The 21,814-nt window shown below is 49.5% G+C and overlaps 1 protein-coding gene across 1 annotated transcript in view; it reads right to left on the bottom strand.

Annotated features, from left to right (window-relative positions):
• LOC142583441 (nuclear factor related to kappa-B-binding protein) overlaps positions 1-21,814 on the bottom strand; it is a 588,296-nt gene that overhangs the window by 66,850 nt on the left and 499,632 nt on the right. The window contains exon 20 of the mRNA XM_075693910.1: positions 14,272-14,516. Coding sequence (XP_075550025.1) covers positions 14,272-14,516 — 245 coding nt within the window. The remainder of the gene's footprint in view (positions 1-14,271; positions 14,517-21,814) is intronic.

The raw sequence follows: 21,814 nt of genomic DNA, 5'->3' as shown, positions 1-21,814 counted from the left end.
CAGTAGCGCCACTTTGTGGGGCAGCAAGGAGGCTCCGTTCAAAACAAAAATGGCGTTCAGCAAGTCGAACCATGCAACGGTCAGAGTCGGTGCATGGTGCTGTTGATCGAGTTGGCTCAAGGAGTGTCCGAAAAATCAGACGAGAGGTTGCAAGGGGTCCGAACTTTCGGAAGTTGTTATACATTATGGTCCATGGGGAGAATGGCGGTGCCGTGAAGCAGACCGAATAATCGAGCATGTCCGAATTTTCGGAGTCCGGAAAATCAGTCGGCGATTGTACTGCTAATTTTCCAATCATTCAGAATAGTGGAAGAGGCAATAGATTGAGTAAAAATCAATTTCAAGAAGTGGCTAGATTGAGATTTGGTGCCCTTTAAAGCTTTGGCCGTTATGCCATCTGGGCCTGGCGCACTGGAAAGCTTAAGGTTATCAATTAAATTGGGAGATACTTTGAGTAGTTATAATAACAGCCGGCATTTCTGAAAAGTGAGTAGATAGCAATGTAGGAATATCAGTGGGAGGTTCATTAGTGAAAACCGAGCAAAAATAACAGTTCATGACATTGGGACCCTGATTCACTGAAACAAGAGACCCATCCGAGTCGATTAATGCAATACTATGACATGAAGTACGTTTAAGTGATAATGAGTTCCAGTATTTGCGAGGGTTGTAACGCAGAATGCTCAGCAGCTTCTGGTGGAAATATTTGCGTTTAGATTGTCTCTGCAAACTTGTGTATTCCCACAATACTGTGAAGTATTTTTCCCATTTTTGTGGATTGTTGCGTCGTTTGAGTTCGTAGAAAATGAGTTTTTTTTTCCTAGACAGTTTTTTAAGGTTGTTCGAATACCAGGGTCTACTGGCATCCCCACGAATACGTACAAAAGGAACATGAGCATCAAGAAAAGACAAAAGTTTATGTTTACAGAGTAACCAGCTTTGCTCACCTGTTTTGGAAGGGGCTGCTTGATGGAAGTCTACAAAAAACGATTCTAGCTGATTGTTAATTTCTGCAAAGTTTGCTTTATTGTAATCTCGGATGTATTTAGTAGACGGCTGGCGGGTAGGAGGTTCTATAGCTATGTTAAAAAACATGTTGTGATCGCTAACACCTTTAACATACTGTAATGAATTAATTAGTTCATTATTGGTAGTAAGTACTAAATCAAGAATGTTAGTACTGCGAGTAGGTCTGGTAACTACTTGACTGTGATAGGAGTTTGGACTGTTTGAATGTCGCGGCCGAATGCGCGTGACTGCTGTGCGGCGGCGACGGACGAAGAAGAAGAGAAGAGCCGGTGTCTGGGCGGAGACGGCAGCCGTGCGATCTGCCTGAGCTGCCTGGGCTGGCCTTCCGAACGAGCCGAGCAGTCATCTACCCAAGGCCGGTGTTCCTGGGTGTGCTGGCAGAACAGGCCGGGCTGTCCTTGGTCGTCAACCGGCCTGCTCCACTGCTGGGCGAGCATCCGACACCGGCATGTTCCGGTGCAGCTAAGCCTTCCGAACGGTCTACCCTGTGGCGGGCCGACGTCCCGACCCTGCTGTCGCGCGAGTGGCTCGTCGTGTGCCGGGCACCCGCCCCGGCCTCCAGTACCTGCGCCACTCGCCGCTCGAGATTCATCTCTGCGCCTCTTCGTGCCGTGAGTGTGTGATACCGACGCGCTATCGGACGCCTTCCTACATTGACGCTGAGCGTGACGATACTTACGCGACAGACATTTATGAAAGGAACTGTGTGTGTGTTATCGTGTACGTTATCCTAGTCCCGTCCCCGTGTCATTAAAGCCTCTCTGTGTTCATTGTGCCATCCCTGTGTGCTTGAGGCCTGGGCCCACATCCTCCTATCACAAATTTTGGCGAGCCTGCCAGGATATTCAAACGCACAGGAGGAGCGATGGAGATCGAGAGGTTGTACGCCATAGGGAAAGAGCTAGGAATGACAGGAGCGGAGTTAAAGCGTTGGATTGATATAGAAATCGTGAGGGAACGCGACCAGCGCGCCCAACATCGGGAAGACGCGAAAGCGCAGGCGCTGGAGGCCGAAGCGCAGGCAGAACAAGAGCGTCTACGACTAGAAGCGGAAGAACGAGTGCTAAAGCTCAAGATCGAGCTTCAGGAAAAGACTGCTGGCGTACAAAGCGCACAGAGTGACAGCACTACGGAACAGTCGGTTACCAGAGCGGCTCCTGAGCTATTCAGTCCTCATAAGTTGATCCCGCCCTTTAACGAAGCCCGGGATGGTTTAGACGCTTACTTGCAACGTTTTGAGCGAGTGGCAACAAGTCAAGAATGGCCCCGCGCAAAATGGGCGCTCTCCCTCAGCCTCTGCCTGACAGGAGAAGCGTTGACGGTCATAGGACGGCTTGATTCTAATGCAGCCCTAGACTACGACCAGCTGAAGGCTACTCTCCTTCAGCGCTTTCGGTGCACTGCTGAGGGATACCGAGAAAAGTTTCGAAACGCAAGGCCCGAAGACAATGAGACTGGCCTACAATATGCAGGTAGAATATCGGGCTACTTTGACCGCTGGCTTGAAATGTCCCATATTGAGAGGACCTTCGACTCCCTCAGGGACACCATGATTGCTGAACAGTTTTTGAGAAGATGTTCTGCGTCGCTGCGAGTGTTCCTGAAAGAAAGGAACTGTAATACCCTCGCTATGTTGTCAAAGAATGCCGATTGTTTTATAGAGGCACAAAACCTGACCAATCTAGGTAGAGAAAAGTTATGCAAGGAGGTCGTGTTAGACTCTGCTCGCAAGAATGAACCTCCAACAGCTATGCCACGTGCAACTAATCGGTGCTTCCTCTGTGATAAAGCGGGACATCGAGCTTCGGAGTGCTGGTCCCGGACTAAAGAGAACTCTACAGGTCGCGGATGGTCCGGCAGAAAGAGACAAGGAGGTGAAGCCTCAAGAAGGGAAAATCAAGGACAAGCTTCGTGTATTCTGGCTCCGTCGCAAGCCGAAAAGCCGACAGAAGATGGTGGCGGATACGTAGTGGTTCAAGGTGGCGAAACGGTCCCAATAGTCAACATGACGTTAATGCGACAAGGCCCCAGATGTGACAGTGGAAATCTTCCAGTGGGAAGAGGCTTTCTCGAATCACAACCGGTGTCTGTCTTACGAGACACTGGCTGCAATACCGTGGTCATGCGACTCTCTTTGGTACCTGAGGACAAAATGACAGGAACAAAAAGTCCCGTGTTCTTGCTGGACCGCACAATCCACTACTTACCGGAAGCGATAGTATACTTAGAGAGTCCATTCTTTACCGGCGTTGCAAGAGTTAAATGTATGCGAGATCCCCTGTATGATGTGGTATTGGGAAACATTGAAGGTGTCCGTGCACCTGATGACCCGGCCAATTCATGGTCTCCGCTGAAACATAACAGCGACAAGACGAATTATCCTGCCAACCGGATGTCATCCACCGCTCAAGCAGAGCTACCAGACGTAGAGGGCCAAACGTTGTCCACAGCTAAAAACACGGCCGCCTCCTCGGGACATACAGAAGACTACGAGTTTGATACCGAGCTCGTTGCTGTGACAAAGGAAATGAAGATACGGTCGCTGCCTACACTGCCTGTCTCGCCATCCACAGTCACTGGAATAGAGCAAGGCAAATTAAAAGCTTTACAGAGGAACGATGGGTCTCTGAGGAGATGCTTCGAAAAGGTCGGCAAGATTATGGTCGCGGATGGCCGCGCAAGCGAATATTACTTAAAGGATGACATTTTATACAGGAAGCACACAGTGTCAGGTGGGAAAATACTAGATCAGCTAGTCGTGCCAAAAGATCTCAGGGGGATGGTGATGAAATTGGCTCATGAAGGGATCCTCGCCGGTCACCAGGGTGTGACGAAAACGGTGGATCGAATTGTTGCTGAATTTTACTGGCCAGGGGTCCAGTCGGAGACGAAACGGTTTGTTAAATTGTGCGACGTCTGTCAACGAACGGTGCCGCGCCATTTAGTAGGACGCGCTCCGCTGGGTACGATGCCTGTAATTGACACTCCCTTTGCTCGCATAGGCATCGATATTATTGGTCCTTTATCCCCAACTTCAGATAAAGGCAACCGTTACATCCTCACTATGGTTGACTTCGCCACCAGATACCCTGACGCTGTCGCCCTGCCATCTACCGAGTCGAGAACTGTTGCGGAAGGACTCGTCGAAATGTTTTCCCGAGTGGGCTTGCCGCGGGAGATTGTCAGCGACCGGGGATCCTATTTCATGTCAGCTGTGATGAAGGAGTTCAGTCGTCTCCTGTCAATTAAGCAATTGCCTACCACGCCGTACCACCCCATGGCAAATGGATTAGTGGAACGATTTAACGGCACGCTAAAGCGTGCGCTCGGACGGATGTGCCAAGAGCGACCTAAATGTTGGGACCGCTACCTAGGCCCGCTACTCTTCGCGTACCGAGAAGTACCACAGAGCAGCATCGGTTACTCGCCATTTGAACTGTTGTATGGGCGCTATGTCCGTGGTCCAATGGCTGTGCTAAAGGAATTGTGGACAAATCCCCGTTTGGATAACGACATGAAATCTTCTTACGAATACATCATGGAACTGCGTCAACGGCTAGAGCGTACGTGCGCCATCGCCATGCAAGAGCTCACGAAAGCGAAACAGCAACAGAAAACGTATTATGACAGGAAAGCCAAGATGCGAGAGCTCAATCCTGGAGACAAAGTACTTGTTCTACTGCCTGGTGAAAGGAATAAGTTGATACTTATGTGGAAGGGACCTTTCAACGTTGTAGAAAGGAAAAGTCCTTTGGACTATGTTGTTGACCTTGGGAGCCGAACAACGGTATTTCATATAAATATGTTGAAAAAATATGAAGAGCGACCCAACAGCGAGTTGCTCCAGGTAACAGCGACAACGGTGGGTACAGATGACGCGACAGGGCTAGAGCTTGCAGAGACAACGCCGCCTTACCCGTCACTTATCCGAACGCAGACATCAAAAGACGTCGTCATTTCGAACCAACTGACTATGGACCAGCGACTCCAAGTTGAAGCTGTCCTTACAACCTACGACGATATATTCTCTGATCTACCTGGAAAGACTGATGTCCTGCAATGTCATTTGGAATTGACTACTACTGCGCCCATACAGGTCCGGCAGTACCCCATGCCATTTGCTGTCAGAAATGCCGTGGAAAAAGAAGTCCAGGACATGCTGAAGTTAGGTATAATAGAAAAATCAGTCAGCATATCAGGCACCCATTGTGGTGGTCAAAAAGAAAGACGGCACAGTGCGCCTCTGCATAGACTTTCGAAAACTTAATCAAATTCTAGTTCCCGACTGTGAGCCCATTCCTAGAGCAGAGATGATGTTTGCCAGGCTCACTGGAAGTAATTATTTTTCTAAATTTGACTTCACAAAAGGGTACTGGCAAGTACCCATGGCCCCTGAGTCCAAAGAAGCCACTGCATTTTCGTGCGACTCTGGACTATACCAATTTAAGTACATGCCTTTTGGCATTAAGACAGCACCTGCTGTCTTCAATCGATTGATGAGGGAGGTTGTCGGAGACATACCTCACGTCTACTATTACTTCGACGACGTTCTTGTGGCAACAAAAACATGGGATGAGCATTTAAAGACATTAAATTGCTTGTTTCACAGAGTGCGCACAGCCAAACTAACCATAAAACCCAACAAAAGTGAAATCGGCTCCCCAACAACATGCTTCTTAGGCCATGTGGTAGGGCAAGGCGTTTTACAGCCCTTGAAAGACACCGCCAACAAGATCAACACTGCCAAACGACCTGGAACGAAGAAGGAGCTCAGGGCCTTCTTAGGACTAACGGGATATTACCAGGACTTTGTTCCGAACTACGCTGAGCTTGCCCATCCACTCACCGACCTTACGAAGAAGGGCTCTCCGAACCGGCTGAATTGGCAGACACCACACGAAGAGGCATTTATGCGATTAAAGGAGCTGTTGTCACAGCAGCCTATACTGAAGGCTCCAGACTTGAGCAGACACTTTGTGCTACGCACGGACGCCTCTTCGAGAAGTCTCGGAGCAGTTCTTTTGCAAGAACACGACGGGCGTTTTCATCCCGTGTCCTACGCTAGCCGGAAACTTTTGCCACGTGAAGCTGCCTACTCCACAATTGAGAGGGAGTGCCTCGCCATAGTGTGGGCTGTACAGAAATTTCATGTGTACCTTTACGGTAAACCATTCACCCTGCAGTCCGACCACCAACCGCTGCGATACAGTCGCGTACTACGTTGGAGTTTACTCCTTATGGATTATGACTTTCATGTGGAGTATATTCGTGGATGTGATAACGTTGGTGCAGACTATCTAAGTAGAATAGCTACGAACACGGACTAATGTGTCATGAGAGTAATAATTTGAACTGTGTGACTTGTGATACTCCGTAGTGCCACCCTCCTCGACTTCTTGAACTTGGGGGGAAATGTGATAGGAGTTTGGACTGTTTGAATGTCGCGGCCGAATGCGCGTGACTGCTGTGCGGCGGCGACGGACGAAGAAGAAGAGAAGAGCCGGTGTCTGGGCGGAGACGGCAGCCGTGCGATCTGCCTGAGCTGCCTGGGCTGGCCTTCCGAACGAGCCGAGCAGTCATCTACCCAAGGCCGGTGTTCCTGGGTGTGCTGGCAGAACAGGCCGGGCTGTCCTTGGTCGTCAACCGGCCTGCTCCACTGCTGGGCGAGCATCCGACACCGGCATGTTCCGGTGCAGCTAAGCCTTCCGAACGGTCTACCCTGTGGCGGGCCGACGTCCCGACCCTGCTGTCGCGCGAGTGGCTCGTCGTGTGCCGGGCACCCGCCCCGGCCTCCAGTACCTGCGCCACTCGCCGCTCGAGATTCATCTCTGCGCCTCTTCGTGCCGTGAGTGTGTGATACCGACGCGCTATCGGACGCCTTCCTACATTGACGCTGAGCGTGACGATACTTACGCGACAGACATTTATGAAAGGAACTGTGTGTGTGTTATCGTGTACGTTATCCTAGTCCCGTCCCCATGTCATTAAAGCCTCTCTGTGTTCATTGTGCCATCCCTGTGTGCTTGAGGCCTGGGCCCACATCCTCCTATCACATTGACTAAGGCTGTACATAAGAACTGCTTCTAGGAAATCTTTGGACGCGCGGGCTGAAGCGATGCAGTTTTCCCAGTCAATATCAGGAAAGTTGAAGTCGCCGCCATAGCACAAGATTAGCACGAGGAAAACGGGAGATCACATTGCGTGTGATGGAATTAAGTTCGCTTGTAAATGTAATGTCACAATCAAGGAGATGGTAACAAGAAATCAGTATGGTCGTGCTTGTCGGCATTACTATCTTGAGACAAAGGATCTTGTGGTGACCATCAGTAGCTAAGCGAGAAGAGACTAGCCATAGTTTGACAGATACCAAGACCCCACCTCCCCGACGACCGGTCCTATCTTGCCTATAAATGGTATACGATGGGTTGTTCAGAAGTTAATGGTCCTCGATATCAGAGTTTAGCTATGACTCTGTGATAACAACAATGTCAGTGTCATCATCCGTGATGATAATTTCCAGTGTTTCTTTTTTGGCATGAAGCTTCGAGCATTGGTTAACATAACTTTCATTGCGTGAAACGTGGGGCTCCTTGACGGCGCATAACTGGGTAGGGTAGAGTGGGAAAATGGAAGATTTTCAATTCGAGTTGATCGCTACTTTGTTAGTTCTGTGACTGAATCAGACTCGGCATCATAGACAAACTGCTTGTCTTCTATGATGAGCCTGTCAAAACGAATTTTAAATTGGGAGCCCGTTTGTATACCAAACGAATATAACTTTTACTGCGCTACGCGCACGCGTGTAGAGAAATCCTCGCGAACCGCAAAAGAGGAGCCTTTAAGTTTGGAAGCTGCTTGAAGGATGGCGGTTTTATCTTTAAAACGTGCAAATTTGATGATGATGGGACAATTTTTGTTTTTCTGGAAGTGACCTAGTCTGTGTGCACGCTCCAAATCAGCCGCTGCAATGGAAATGTTAAGCTTCTCTTATGAGAATGAGGTTACATGCATTTCTGATTGTGCCCAGCTTTCGTTGTGAGCATCGGGAATTCCCAAGAACAGCAGGTTAGAAAGCCTGCAGAAAGAATGGCAGTAGCCTGACCTTGTTCCATACGGTGGCATGCCCCGAATGGCCGAGAAACAGTTCCAGGCTAAGTAGCAGCTCGGACGGGGGGCCTCACTGATAGTACAGCCAGGTTGCCAGATGGGAAGTGCGTTTGTGGCCAGAAACGGAGGCAAAATGAAGAGTCGACGATCTGCTTTGGTTTGGGCGGGCAGGTATTCCATATAAGATGGCAGGTGGTGATGGAGCATCCAGGCTACCTTGCTATGCACGAAGCAGTTGGGTAGAGGGGTGATGGCCCACTGAAGGGCGGCCTGCAGAAAGAATGGCAGTTGCATGACCTTGTTCCATACGGTGGCGTGCCCCGACTGGCCGAGAAACAGTTCCAGGCTAAGTAGCCCGGAACGATGGAGCATCCAGGCTACCTCGCTATACATGAAGCAGTTGGGCAGAGGGGCGATGGCCCACTGAAGGGCGGCCTACCAAAAGAATGGCAGTTGCATGACCTTGTTTTATATGGTGGCATGCCCCGACTGGCCGAGAAACAGTTCTGGGCTAAGTAGCAGCTGGGACGGGGTGGCCTCACTGATAGTACAGCCAGGTTGCCAGACGGGAAGTGCGTTTGTGGCCAGAAACGGAAGCAAAGTGAAGAGTCGATGATCCGCTTCGGGTTGGACGGGCAGGTATTCTGTATGAGATGGCAGGCGGCGATGGAGCATCCAGGCTACCTCGCTACACACGAAGCAGTTGGGCAGAGGGGCGATGGCCCACTGAAGGGCAGCCTACAGAAAGAATGGCAGTTGCATGACCTTGTTCCATACGGTGGCATGCCCCCAATGCTTTTAATGTGAGTGCTTTTGGAAGTTCCGAAGCCTGTGCATAACTTTGTGCTGCATAACTTTATTTATGATGTTACGATTCTTAGAGCAGAACCCTTCCTTACCACAATCAAGTTGCTTTATGAAACATTTGACACTGGTTTTCAGCTGCCATGCAAATTGTGCAAGATCCTGCTGGAAGCACCAGAATCAACGGGGCTACTCTACGGGCTGATCGCAAATATGGACAATGGAGGTTTGACAGACCCTAAAATGGAAGTTGTTAATCTTTGCCAGCTGACTTGCATCTTTGTTCAGCAGGTCAAGAAGACAGATGAGATTCGAAAAAGCAGCAATCTGTGCCACCTATTGATGTCAGCAGTACTCCCACATTTCACAAAGCGTCGGCAGTTAATGTGTGGGAGAAAGGACCATGCTCATACTGAGGAACATTGCAAAATATTCTTGAGGAAGTTGCTGCAGCCCTCCTTAGCCAACTGGGCTGGGAATGTTAATTAAACAGTGCAGCGACTTTTGAGGTTGTCGCATAAATCTCTCTCAAGGAAGGTTCTCCGTTTGTGAATACCAGTGAATATATTCTTCCTTGCTTATGACAATGCAATAAAAGTATCAAACTGCTGGCTGAAGCATATTTTGCTCTTTTCTTGGCTGCAGCTGCACTTGCAAACTTCCAACAACTTCACCTGTATTGAATTGTTTGTTTCGATTAATGACTTAAATGTGGACATCCAGGCATGTAGCCAGGCTTTTTTTTTTTTTTTTGACAAGGCCTGAGGTGATTTCGATGCCAAGCAGGATGGGGAGGGGGGAGGCGCTGTTGGGCAAGTCATATTTGTCAGGAACACTGGCAAGAGAGAGGAAAGTAAAACTTCATTAAAAGGGGCGCACTCCTTACATAAGCTTCAGCATCACTCAATATGCTTTGTCTTCATGACAAACAATCTACTGATGATTCTTTGCAATGGTAAGCATTTTTACTTCATCTAAGTTAATTTGCATTACTTGGGAAACTCAGTACAAGTTCTCCCTATGTAAAGATCGAAACCAAAAGATGGCACTGCCAAAAAAGCGAGACCAATGAGATATCAGGGGAACTACAATGCAGCTACAGTTTTGTGTTTGTCCTATGGCTCTACCCATAGCTTTTCGTTATCCCGTGGGTTCGTTCGCTTTTCGGAAGGGTTTTTTAAAATTTTTGAGAGTTTTACAGTGCACACAACACTCATGGGGGGGTGTCGACAGTTGATGGAAGTGCCGCTGCTCCATTCGCAGTGGCACCCTCAGAAAGGCAGCGCTTGTGGGAAGTATCGATAGTTCATGGAAGAGCAGACACCGCTCATGTGTTTCTCTTTCCCTGTAGCTCTTAGTTTGACGTGTTCGACTTGACTGCCGGCTACGTGCTACTTCCATGCTTTCCCGGTCGTCATGAGTGCCGCAGGACCACTATACATTCGGCGTTCGTTCACAGCAGCGTTCAAGAGGGCTGCCATCCTTTACGCCAAAGAAACAAATCACTACACAGCGTGTTCGATGTTTCTGAACAGGTGGTGTGAGAGTGCCGACTGCAGCGAAGCAAAATTTTCACCTGTGACGGCAAGCGAAGAATTTCTCATGGGCCGAAGTTGGGACGCTTTCCAGGGCTGTAGGCCAAGCTTGCTGCATACGTCACTGAAATGCGTGATCAGTTCCTGCCAGTGAAGTGCGACATGGTCATGAAACAAGCCTGGATCTTCGCCTGTTAAGGACCTGCTCCGTTGTGAGTACGAGTGGCTGGCGGCAGACCATGAACTTATGCCAACCGGACTTGTCAAAAGAGCCTCCTTGACGGGTGCATGTGGTTGGGTTGGGAGGACGATGGCACAAGTGAAGATGAGTAGTCCAGTGACCATGCCAGCTACTAATAAGTTTTCGTTACCGAATGCACCCTTAGTATGCTCTTCTTTTCTTTTTCCGTGTCACACGCGATATGGGGGGGTCGGCTTAGATTGGAGTTGGCTTACAATCGTGTAAATACGGTATGTAATTCCCCCGTGTGCCGCAAGGTAGCAGTGTAGTTAATAAAGATATAACACAATCGTTCTGTGAGCATGCATATTCATAAAAGTGAAGCCACATTGACAGGCTTGACGATGTACCATCGAAAGGTTCTGGCTTGACAAGTTCTTGCACCGTCTGCTTTGCTGATTGGGTTGTTGATGACAATATAGTCAGAAGCTCTTGCTGTCACCACACTTGCTGTTGCTGATTTTTCAAAAGGTGTTGTATAAGATGGCTGGCAGACTGAGTTTCGCTTTTAACTATGGTTTGGCTACTTGGAACTGTCAATACAGCATTGGAAGTCAGTCACACGCATATTCACTCTAAGCCAACAGATTCTAGATTCTCAAGTGCTGAATTGGCTCTGTCATGACCATCTTCATGTCGAACGATGGCAAATGACACAGACATGGTTCAAAAGTGCGACTCCACCAAAATTTAAGATTCCGTTTAATGAGACATAATTGATCTGGCCTTCTCTTCTTCCTTTTCTCTTGATCTCTCCTGTGTGATTCTTTCTCTTTCACGAGCATTCTATATATACAGTAGCCGACCGATTTTTCGGACTCAGAAAATTCGGACTTGATGAATAATCCGGATTTCATAAATGCACCATGAGAGTTCCCATGGAGCTAATGCATTTCTGCGACCGATTTTTCAGACAACATAAAGCCAGAAGTCCGATTTTCCGTACAAAATTTGCCACAATGGACCAGCGCTATGAGTCAGGGAGGACACCATTTTGAATCTTGAGCTGCTGGACTAGCTTCGGATTGGACATGAAGTGGCTTGGATCGGTATAGTAATTTGATTAGCAAGTATAGGAGGCATCCAAATCCACGTAGCAATGGTGGCACCTGTTGTAAGAAATGCCGATCTTAAAGGCCATGCTTTTGCCTGTAGCCTGCGGTGGAAGCGATTTTGACAACCAGAAACCAGTCACGCACGGCCAGTTCTGGACACTTCCTACGAATGCCAGGTGATGCTCACGATGACCACCATTATCATCAGTTTTGCCTCAGTGTCATAGGTGGTGTCGCGCATGTTTTCTTCAGCAGTGATCTGCTGGCTTTTATCCAGTACAGTGCAATTAGAATCATCGCCTGCCATCACTAGCTGCCGTACAACATATCATCTATTTCAGTGTGTTGCGGCCGTTCATTCAGCACATGCCGACGTTTTTTTACACTATGGCCCCTGCTGTTCACCCACCTCCACCATATGTTTCGAAGAAGCATGAAAAATATTTGACCATGACGCTTGACAAAAAGGCCGCCATCATCAGGCTTATTGAGCAAGGACGAACGTGAGTCGATGTCACGAAGGAGTTTAATATCTCCAAACAGACCTTGTCTAATTAAGAGAAAAACAAAGAAAAGACCTTGGCTGCTGTTGACCAGTCGCACTACAAAACTACAAAAAATGACCGGAAAGGACAACATCTGAAGCTTGAAGAGGCCCAGCAACTGCACTCCTAGCAAAGAACCTTCCCGTTTCGGGCAACATGCTCAAGCAAAAAAGCCGACATGCTCACTTTAAAAATGGGCATTCAGGACTTTAAGTTCACCGACGGGTAGATCCGTGGGTTTAAGAAAAGGCACTGAGTCTCTTTCAAGAAAATCTGCGGGGAGAGCGGTGCCGTGGATCAATCTACTGTCACGGATTACCGGACAAGTAAGTTGAAGGCTCTGGTACAAGAGAATGCTCCTGCAGACATCTTTAATTGTGACGAGACAGGCCTATTCTTCAAAATGCTGCCAGACTGTTCAATATCCTTTACTTATGAGGCCTGCGCTGGTGGGAAGCATAGTAAGGAGAGGGTAACTGTCATGGTCGGGGCAAACACGGTTGATACCGAGAAGCTGCATATTCTAGTGATAAGGAAGGTGAAAAACCCGCGTTGTTTTAAGGGCGCGAAGAACCTGCCTGTGTGGTACAGAGGCAATACAAAGGCCTGGATTACACAAAGCTCGTTCGAAGATTACATCCATCGTCTGGGCCGGATGTTTGGGTGCCAGAAGAGGCAAGTGGTAATAGTCATAGACAACTGCGCGGCACAGGACACTGTAAACAACCTGAAAGCCATTTGTCTTGAATTCTTGCCATTGAATACAACGACTGTGCTCTGGCCGACAGACCAAGGGGTTATTAAAAACCTCAAGGCACACTATCAGGCCCGTTTACTTGGCCACACACTCATGGGCTTTGACAGTGGGAAGACGTACTCAGTTAACCTGTTCTCGGTATTCGGCATGCTAGCAGGTACATGGAAGGCTGTTCAGCCTTCGATGATTGAAGATTGTTTTAGGCATGCTTGATTTTGCAACTCTGAAGAGCCCATGACTGAAGAGGCAACTGGCACCGCTGAAGACATCGACACTGGCGAGCAGCTGATTACAGACTCGCGCAGCAGTGGGATGAACCTTCCCGCACTGCCGCAAAGAGGCTCAGACTCCGACGACAACACCTCTGGCCACCCGCAACCATCAATGCAAGACGTTCTCAGTGCTCTAATAATGTTGTCTTGTGTGTATGATGAGAACATGACGCTTGCACAGATGCAAGCAGACGTTACAAAAAGCAGGAATTTAAAACAAGGGACCATCCGCAACTTTTTCAGTACAGGATCATGGATTTTTCGGACTGTTCTTTTATTCGGACAATTTTTTTTGGCTACTGTGTGTGTGTGTGTGTGTGTGTCTAGAGAGAGATAGAGAGATGGGGTGAAGGAGGGGCAGTGGCCAGCAGCATCATCAGTAGCGTAGCTAAAGGTTGGCACAAATTTAAAGAAAGAAAGAACGGCGAAAGACATCTGAAATGGTAAGAGTGATTGGACAAATATAACAGCCCTAACACATGCAACCACAAAGGAACAAGGACGAGACGCAAGTGCTCCTTGTTCCTTTATGGTTGCATGTAGTAGCACTGTTATATTTGTCAAATCAAGTATGCACCAGCTCGCCCAGAAAGAAGTTTTAATTTTAAGAGCGACAGTGCATAATCCCTGCCTGCCTTACTGTTTTGCTTTAGTGACCTCTAATGTATTGCATCAGCTGGCTCCAATCTATGCCTGCAAGTTTTGCAATCTCATCACACTGCCTGATTCTCTGTTGCCCTTCACTGCGTTTTCCTTCCCTCAACCCCCAAGGCCACATCCAGAAAGCCTTTAGCTACCTGCTGCTGCAGTGAAAACAATCAGTCACAGCCTCGGTAATTGTGAAGCAGGACACTGGGCGGGCACCTAGTGGGCTGAGCATTTTCAAGCTGATGATTGGCTGACTGACGACCCAGAAGGGCACGCACCTGCACAATGAGTGATGAAGAGGAAACTGGGGTGTTGGTGGCCGCGGGATGCACGGCCCTCAGCCCTGCCGGCGGTGGCCCAATGAGACGTGCCAGCAGAGGCCGCGCACCACGTGGAGGCACTGGGATCACCTTGATACCCTTGAGGGGCTGGCCGCCAACCACCATGGCGGCCGCTGTGCCTGGGGGTCCCGTGGTGCCCATCACGTATGCTGGGCTGGACTTGAGTGGTCCATTCTGGTTGGCTGCACACACACACCTCAACTTCTCAGTCTTTGGGGGCAGCTCTACTTGGTGCACGGCAAACTTTGGCATCAGAGTGACTGCCTCTCTCAATTGAACACTAGATGAAAATAGACTGCACTGTACATCTGCAACCATTAGACGCAGCAACACACCTTTGCAAAGTCAAGCCCAAGTACATAACATTCTTGTGAAACAGCATGATGGAGATGTGGACTAGGATATAGAAGTGTCTCTAGACAGTAATTTCAAAAGCCTGTTCATGCTTCATGCCTTGTGGTGAAAATTACCTAGCAAAGTTGTAGCTTTGTCAGCAATAATATGGATAATAATAATAATAATAATAATAATAATAATAATATGGCTAATTACCTAAATAAAATGTTAAAATCGATTCACCACAAATGTTGCAAACAGGGAATAAAAACCAAGCAGCAGTGAAGTCGTGTCTGCTTAGAAAGAATCCTAAGATTTGCACTACTTTTGAGATATCCGTCCTTAATATGTGCTAAAAATATGTTGACGTTTTAGTTAAGTTTGCCAAAGGTACTCCACCAGCAATTTTAGATACAGTCAAACCCGGCTATATCAAACTCACAAAAAAATGTCTATCAGTTTGATAAAGAGCATAATTCGATATAAGCCTGCTAAATAATTGGATGTCATAAAAGCACATACCATTTATAAAATCACTTTATTGATGAAACTAGCTTAGTTTCGCGTGAAATAGTCCTTCATTTTCTTCTGCATGGGCAATTTCGCTGCCTGCAACGCACATACTTCTCCACATTGTCGAAAGAGTTGGAGCAGCTGAGGCTGCAACCTTCCGCATTCGCGCAGATGCACCGGACTAGTGCAAGCGCACCAATCACTTCGGAGAATGTGGGCAAAGGACCGTTATTGCTTTCCTCATTGTGCCCATTTTCAATTGTGCTTGGTACGATGTCAGCAATATAGTCTTCAATTTCAGGCTCTACTGTGGTCGCGATGCCATCATTTGCACTTACAAACTCGTCTACCGCTGATTCGTCAACAGCCTCCAGAAATTCTGACAGCTCGCTCCAAACTTCGGCAACACCAGCAATGGCTTCGTCGCATTCATCAGAATGTACAGTCATCACCAAGCATGCGGAAGTCCGCACGGCTGAAGCAATTTCGGATGAACCACTCATACATGGCCGTGCGTACGCGCCAGGTGCCACGGGCACCGGGTCACGAGTTTGGCCGCTTTAACCCTAATCTGCCCCTTATTCTTCAAGATCGTGCTGAGAGTGCTCCTCGGAATCTTGCATGCTGCGGGGACATCGGACTTCACACCGCGTTTGACCCGATTTATGATTTCGAGCTTCACGATGAAAGGCGAATCCTGCCGCTTCATCACAGCAAAACTGCGGGAGAAGGCCCGCAAGGCGCACACACAATGAACCAAAAAAGCAGCGAGACAATGCGCACCTTCGTTATCTTGCGCGATGGCACAAGAGCCCCTGATTGGTTGTCTGAGCAAGTGCTGCAGGCGGGCCAGGATAATTTTTTGCAGGAGGGTGTCGACGGCTCGTTCGAGGCAGTGCGGTCACGATAGCGAGAGTGGTTGGATGGAGCCGCGCCGCCGGGTTTACCCGCTGCTGCGAGGGAAAGCCAACTTCTGGGGGTACCTTTCTACTGCTTGACGTTCGATATATCGAGAGTCGCTGCTATTTTTATTCAATGTAAGCATAATTTTTGCTATATATACTCATTATAACTATGCCGTGTCCAGAATATGTTCGATATAGAATAGTCCGACGTAAACGGGTTCGACTGTAGTCTTAACTGGAACACCGCCTTTCTAGCTGTGAAAATAAGGACTCGTCTTGTGGCACAGCCGCATCGCCAACACGCAGCTCAGCTTGGCTTGCGCTGTTGATTGCTGGCTTCTTTTTGGACAGTGCTTTGGGCTGTCTTCCCATTCCCGGTCGCTGTGCCTTTGCATAAGGAGCCGCAAATAAACCTCTTCTCAATTGGTGGAGGTGCTGGGACTCGAACCCCGTCGCTTGAAACCCTGGAGCTGCGATCAAGAACGCTACCGCCCGCCATGACCAACAGCTTATCCCAAACGGCGCTCATGCCACAGTATAATAATAATATTTGGGGTTTTACGTGCCAAAACCACTTTCTGATTATGAGGCACGCCGTAGTGGAGGACTCCGGAAATTTTGACCACCTGGGGTTCTTTAACGTGACCTAAATCTAAGCACACGGGTGTTTTCGCATTTCGCCCCCATCGAAATGCGGCCGCCGTGGCCGGGATTCGATCCCGCGACCTCGTGCTCAGCAGCCCAACACCATAGCCACTGAGCAACCACGGCGGGTTCATGCCACAGTCCGTCTCCTGCATCGGCGTTCCACGACAACGGGACCCCAAGATCTTCAGCGGCGCAAACGACAAAGATGTAGAAGACTGGTTTGCATCATATGAACGTGTGAGTGCGCAGAGCAAGTGGGATGATCCAGCGAAGTTAACCCACGTCATCACTTATCTGGCTGGTGTTGCCTAACTCTGGTTTCACAACCACGAAAGTGATGTACCCACATGGTCAGTCTTCAAGACAACCTTTATGGAAGTGTTCAGCCGACCTGCTGCTCACTGAACAACGCTTGCGCGCCAGAGCACAGCAGGTGGCAGAAACGTTAACGAGCTACATTGAAGATGTTGTGGACCTTTGTAAACAAGTCAACACCGCCATGCCCGAAGCTGAGCGAATTCACCATATACTCAAAGGCATCGATGACGGTGCATTCCAGATGCTCCTAGCCAGGAATCCGTGCACCGTCACCGAAGTCGTCAGCCTATACCAAAGTTAGGATGAGTTAAGGAAGCAATGCGCTTCGACTCGGCGTGCTCCGGGAAGCGACGACTCATTGGCGAGCCTTGATAGCATGCATGACCACCTATCCTCATTCTTTCCGCAGGTCAAGGACTTTGTGTGTGAGGAAGTTGCCCACCAACTTTCTTTAGTCCCCTTCACTCAGGAGCCCACCTCCCGTCTTCCAAACGCACTCTGCACCCTCATTTCTGAAGAGGTCGCTCAAGTTGTTCCTTCCACATGCCATCAGCCACCTGCAGCCGCGAATCTCAACTCTGTGCTGGCAGTGCAGCCTGTCGCCGTACGCGCAGGCAGTACGCAGGCCTCCGCTGGCGTCTTTTTCGACCCAGTCCCAATCGGTGCCACCGGAAGCCCATGCTGCATCTTGGACCGCACTGAGAGCTAATCCTTGGAGGACGCCTGACAATCGTCCCATCTGTTATTCTTGCTGCACTCCCGGACATGTCACCCGATATTGCCGCCGGCGCCCTCAAGCATTCAGCGACGCCTCTCGGCCCTTCCAGTATGGCAGCCAGCCCTTTCGCCAATACGCCGCTTCTTCTCTGCAACCGTCTGCTCGTGCTGACCTCCCAGAATTTCCGTCGCGTCGCTCACCATCCCCTTGCCGACGCTCGCTCTCCTCAATGCGTCGGCGACCTGCACCAGCGGACCAGGAAAACTGAATGTCGCAGTTCAAGAGTGTAGGGTTCTCACACCTGTGCTCTTGGGACAAAGGAACGACAACACAGCAGTGCAAACAATCACAAGGGCATGTTGAAACTCATGGGAGTGAGCAAGATGAGAAAGAAGAAGATGGCAGGCTCCAAAGGCACGCGCGCTACAAGAAGCAATAAGGAAAAAGAAGAATCTTGATTTCGTTCGCATCGAATGCAGCTGTCTCGTTTCATTTCTGCAACATGGTGCCGTGACGAGGATAGTGCCTACTCCTCTTCTGACTGGCCAAGGACTACCAGAACGACGGACTGGCCACACAGAAGACGGACGAACAGGAGGCCCGAAGGCGAACCAATGGCAGCGAGGCGAGACATCGGCCGCAAGGAGCGGCATAGACACACATAGTTGGGCGACCAAGACTCAGATGACGGCTCGCCGCTAGAATCTATAAGCGAGCAGCAGTTTACTCAGTCATTCAAGATGAACAGAGAAGTGATTTTGAAAAAGTGAGAAACGCTGAGGACACAAATAACCAACTTAGTGAGCGATGCTGAAAAGAAACTGGAGGAAAATCAGGATCCTACAGTGATGTCGCTGATAGCCAGCCAGATCAAAGGTATTGCAGACTCGCTAAAGAAAGCAGACGAGCAGATGGAGCAGTTCATAACACCCGAAACAGCTGACTCGGAATTTGCAAAAACCACTGAGTACGATTAAAGATAATAAGTGTTCTGCACAGGATCAATGCGTACCTTTCTTGACAAGAAATACAAGAAACAGCAAGGGAGCAACCCAACTTTAATGGCGAAGCTAGACAATTGCAGCAAGCAACAATAGTGAAGCAACCAAAGCTAGAAATAATGAAGTTTGACGGCGATAAAATGAAATGGCAGAGATTTTGGCGGCAATATGAAACAGCTGAACATGAAAGAACCGACTTGAACGAAAATCAGAAAGTTACGTACCTTCTGTCATCACTAACCGGAAAAGCGGCAGCTGCCGTGGAAGGACTACAGTTTTCTGACGGTAACTATGGGAATGCCTTTGATCTACTCAAGCAGAAATGTGGAAAAGATGATGTGCTGGTAGAAATGCATATGAAAGAACTACCTCGGTGGAAACGAGGATGGCACATTCGGCCAAGAGAGCTTCCAAGGACATCAGAGGGGACTCACAACAGCTCCACCCATTGTCACCATAGTAGAAGAGCCCACCATTCATGCAGTTGAAAGTACGGAGGAAGCCGCAGTATCCTACGTCACATTGATCATCAATCCAGCACCATCAAACATTACTCAAGTAATCCAGCAACCTTCAACAGAACAACCAAAAAGTGAAGTCTTGAATCTCCTTGCGACTGTGCTCGGTATCGATGCTGACGACTCCTATCAGGACGACATCATGGGGCAGGAGGCATCGTCGACGAACACTCTGTCATTTGGCGAAGGGCATTTATTGCACCTTTCATATATCAATGCCTGCTAGCCGAGTTGCTATCCACAAACATGCCGATGGGTGCGTGACAAATCTAGGAAGTCTGACTCACCGCGACCTGATAGCGAGCGAATATGTTCGCCCCAACGCCTGGTCGTTCGCGCATACAGTCATGCGAACGGTGGCGCGTTCGAAGGAGGCCACGTGAGACGGTCTCGCAGAAGCATGGATCAGTGCACGCGCGGGACGTCCGCGGCACTCGCCGACCCGCAGCCAAAGCGGCAGACATCGCTTTTCGCGCCCAAGTAACCCCGCCGGTAGGCAAGCGTTAGCAGCGCAGCACTCGCCCATCTCTCGCACTGTGCTTCAACCACACGGACCGCCGCGGGCCCCAGGCCACGCGGCGAAGCCGCACTGCAGGAGAGGGGAGCTACGCGGGAAAACAGCATATCATGGAACGCGTGAAAGTCGCGCATCCCCACATCCCCCCAACCTTAGATCACTACATATTCCGGCGAAACATGTACCACGGTCTAACATCAACGCATGCTTCGCGAACAAGGTAGTACATGCAACAGTGGCCGCGCCGAGGAAATGTCCGCACGCTGTCCATAACATGCGAGCCGACATTGTCCTTTGGTACACCGCTGGCATCCGCCAATCACAGCAGCAGCTTTGGAGACTCTACGGCATGATTCCAGGACAGGACTCCGGAAACGGCGACTCAGTAGTCTGCACGAGCAAGCGTCGCTCGCGCCGAAGCGCCCTGCTGTCGGTGACCGCTGGCTCTTTTCTCCGCCACCGATGGTTGCGAGCTGGACATCCGCGGCACTCGCCGACTCGCAGCCAAAGAGGAAGAGCCTTCTTCCTTTCCGCGACCAAGTAACCCCGCCGGTTAGCAGCGCAACACTCGCGCCATCTCTCGCACTGCGCTTCAACCGCACTGACTGCTGCGGGCCCCAGGCCACGCGGTGAAGCCGCACTGCAGAAGACTGGAGCAATGCGGGAGAACAGCATATCAGGGGACATGTGAGAGTCGCTCATCCCCACAAGAGGCAAGAACTGTGCCCCATTCAAACTGTCTAAGTCCTCGCGCCTGTCCTGCTAACGTGGTCGAAATTTGTGTTGAAGGTGTTCCTGCATTCGCTCTTGTGGATACCGGCGCAGCCGTTCCTATGATAGCTGCCCAACTGTGCCGTTCACTGTGCAAGGTGACCACACCGCTTTCTGGACTGTCTCTTCGTACGGCAGGCGTGCAGCACGCCACTCCGCACGCAGCCTGTACTGTACGTGTGCTTATTTACGGCATTGCTTATAGTCGAGTATATCGTTATTCCCGCCTGCTCGCATGATGTCATCCTCGAATGGGACTTCTTATCTCATCATAAAGCCGTGATCGACTGCGCACGCGCCGAAGTTGAATTTTCCCTTCTGTGTGACGCACCATTTTTCCCCCTCTATGTGATGCACCATGGCACAAAGATCGTGATTGCCCTTATAAACTTACCGTGCGCAAGGACACAGATATTCCGCCTGGCTCCTTCGCTCTCATACGTGTCTCTTGCAATGCCATCACTGATGCAACGGTCCTCTTCACACCGTACGATGTCCTCATGAGCCGTAAGTCTCTCCCATTACCCTTTGCAACGCTTGACATCGCTGGCAGCTGCAGCAATATATACTTCTACGATCCCCTCTGCGCACCTATTTTGTTGCTCGTTGGTGAATGCCTTGACTGAACTCCTCGACTGATTGTCTTTGGCTGACGTCCCCAGAGACTCTTTCGATGTGGACTCTGGCCAACCATCTTCGATTTCCGTGCCTGAGGAGACATCTAGGGATGCATTCTCGAGTGTCATCGCCGATACCCTCACACCTGGCGAACGCGCCGAGCTTCTTGATCTCCTGCCCCACTTTAGAAGTTCATTCCACGTTTCACAACCTCAATTGGGCCGCATGTCGGAAGTGCAGCACTACATTGACACCAGTTCACATCAGCCATTACGTCAACGACTGTACCGCGTTTCTGCCGAAGAGCGTCGTGTCATTGCCACCCAAGTCAAAGATATGCTGTGGCGTGACGTTATTCAACTTTCGCACAGTCCCTGGGTATCTCCTGTCATTCTCGTTTGCAAGAAGGATAGGTCTATTCGCTTTTGCATTGACTACCGGTGGGTAAATAACGTAACGCACAAAGACATCTATCCTTTGCCGTGCATCGACGACGCTCTCGACAGTCTTCAGGGAGCAGAATTCTTCTCGTCCCTTGACTTGCGTTCAGGTTACAGGTGGGTCCTGATGGCTGCGGCTGATCGCTAGAAAACTGCATTCATTACGCCTGACAGCTT

The sequence above is a fragment of the Dermacentor variabilis genome, chromosome 5 (assembly GCF_050947875.1).
Source record: "Dermacentor variabilis isolate Ectoservices chromosome 5, ASM5094787v1, whole genome shotgun sequence".
NCBI lineage: Eukaryota > Metazoa > Arthropoda > Arachnida > Ixodida > Ixodidae > Dermacentor > Dermacentor variabilis.
Note: the sequence above shows the minus strand (reverse complement) of the source record. Positions and strands in the feature narration are given on the sequence as shown.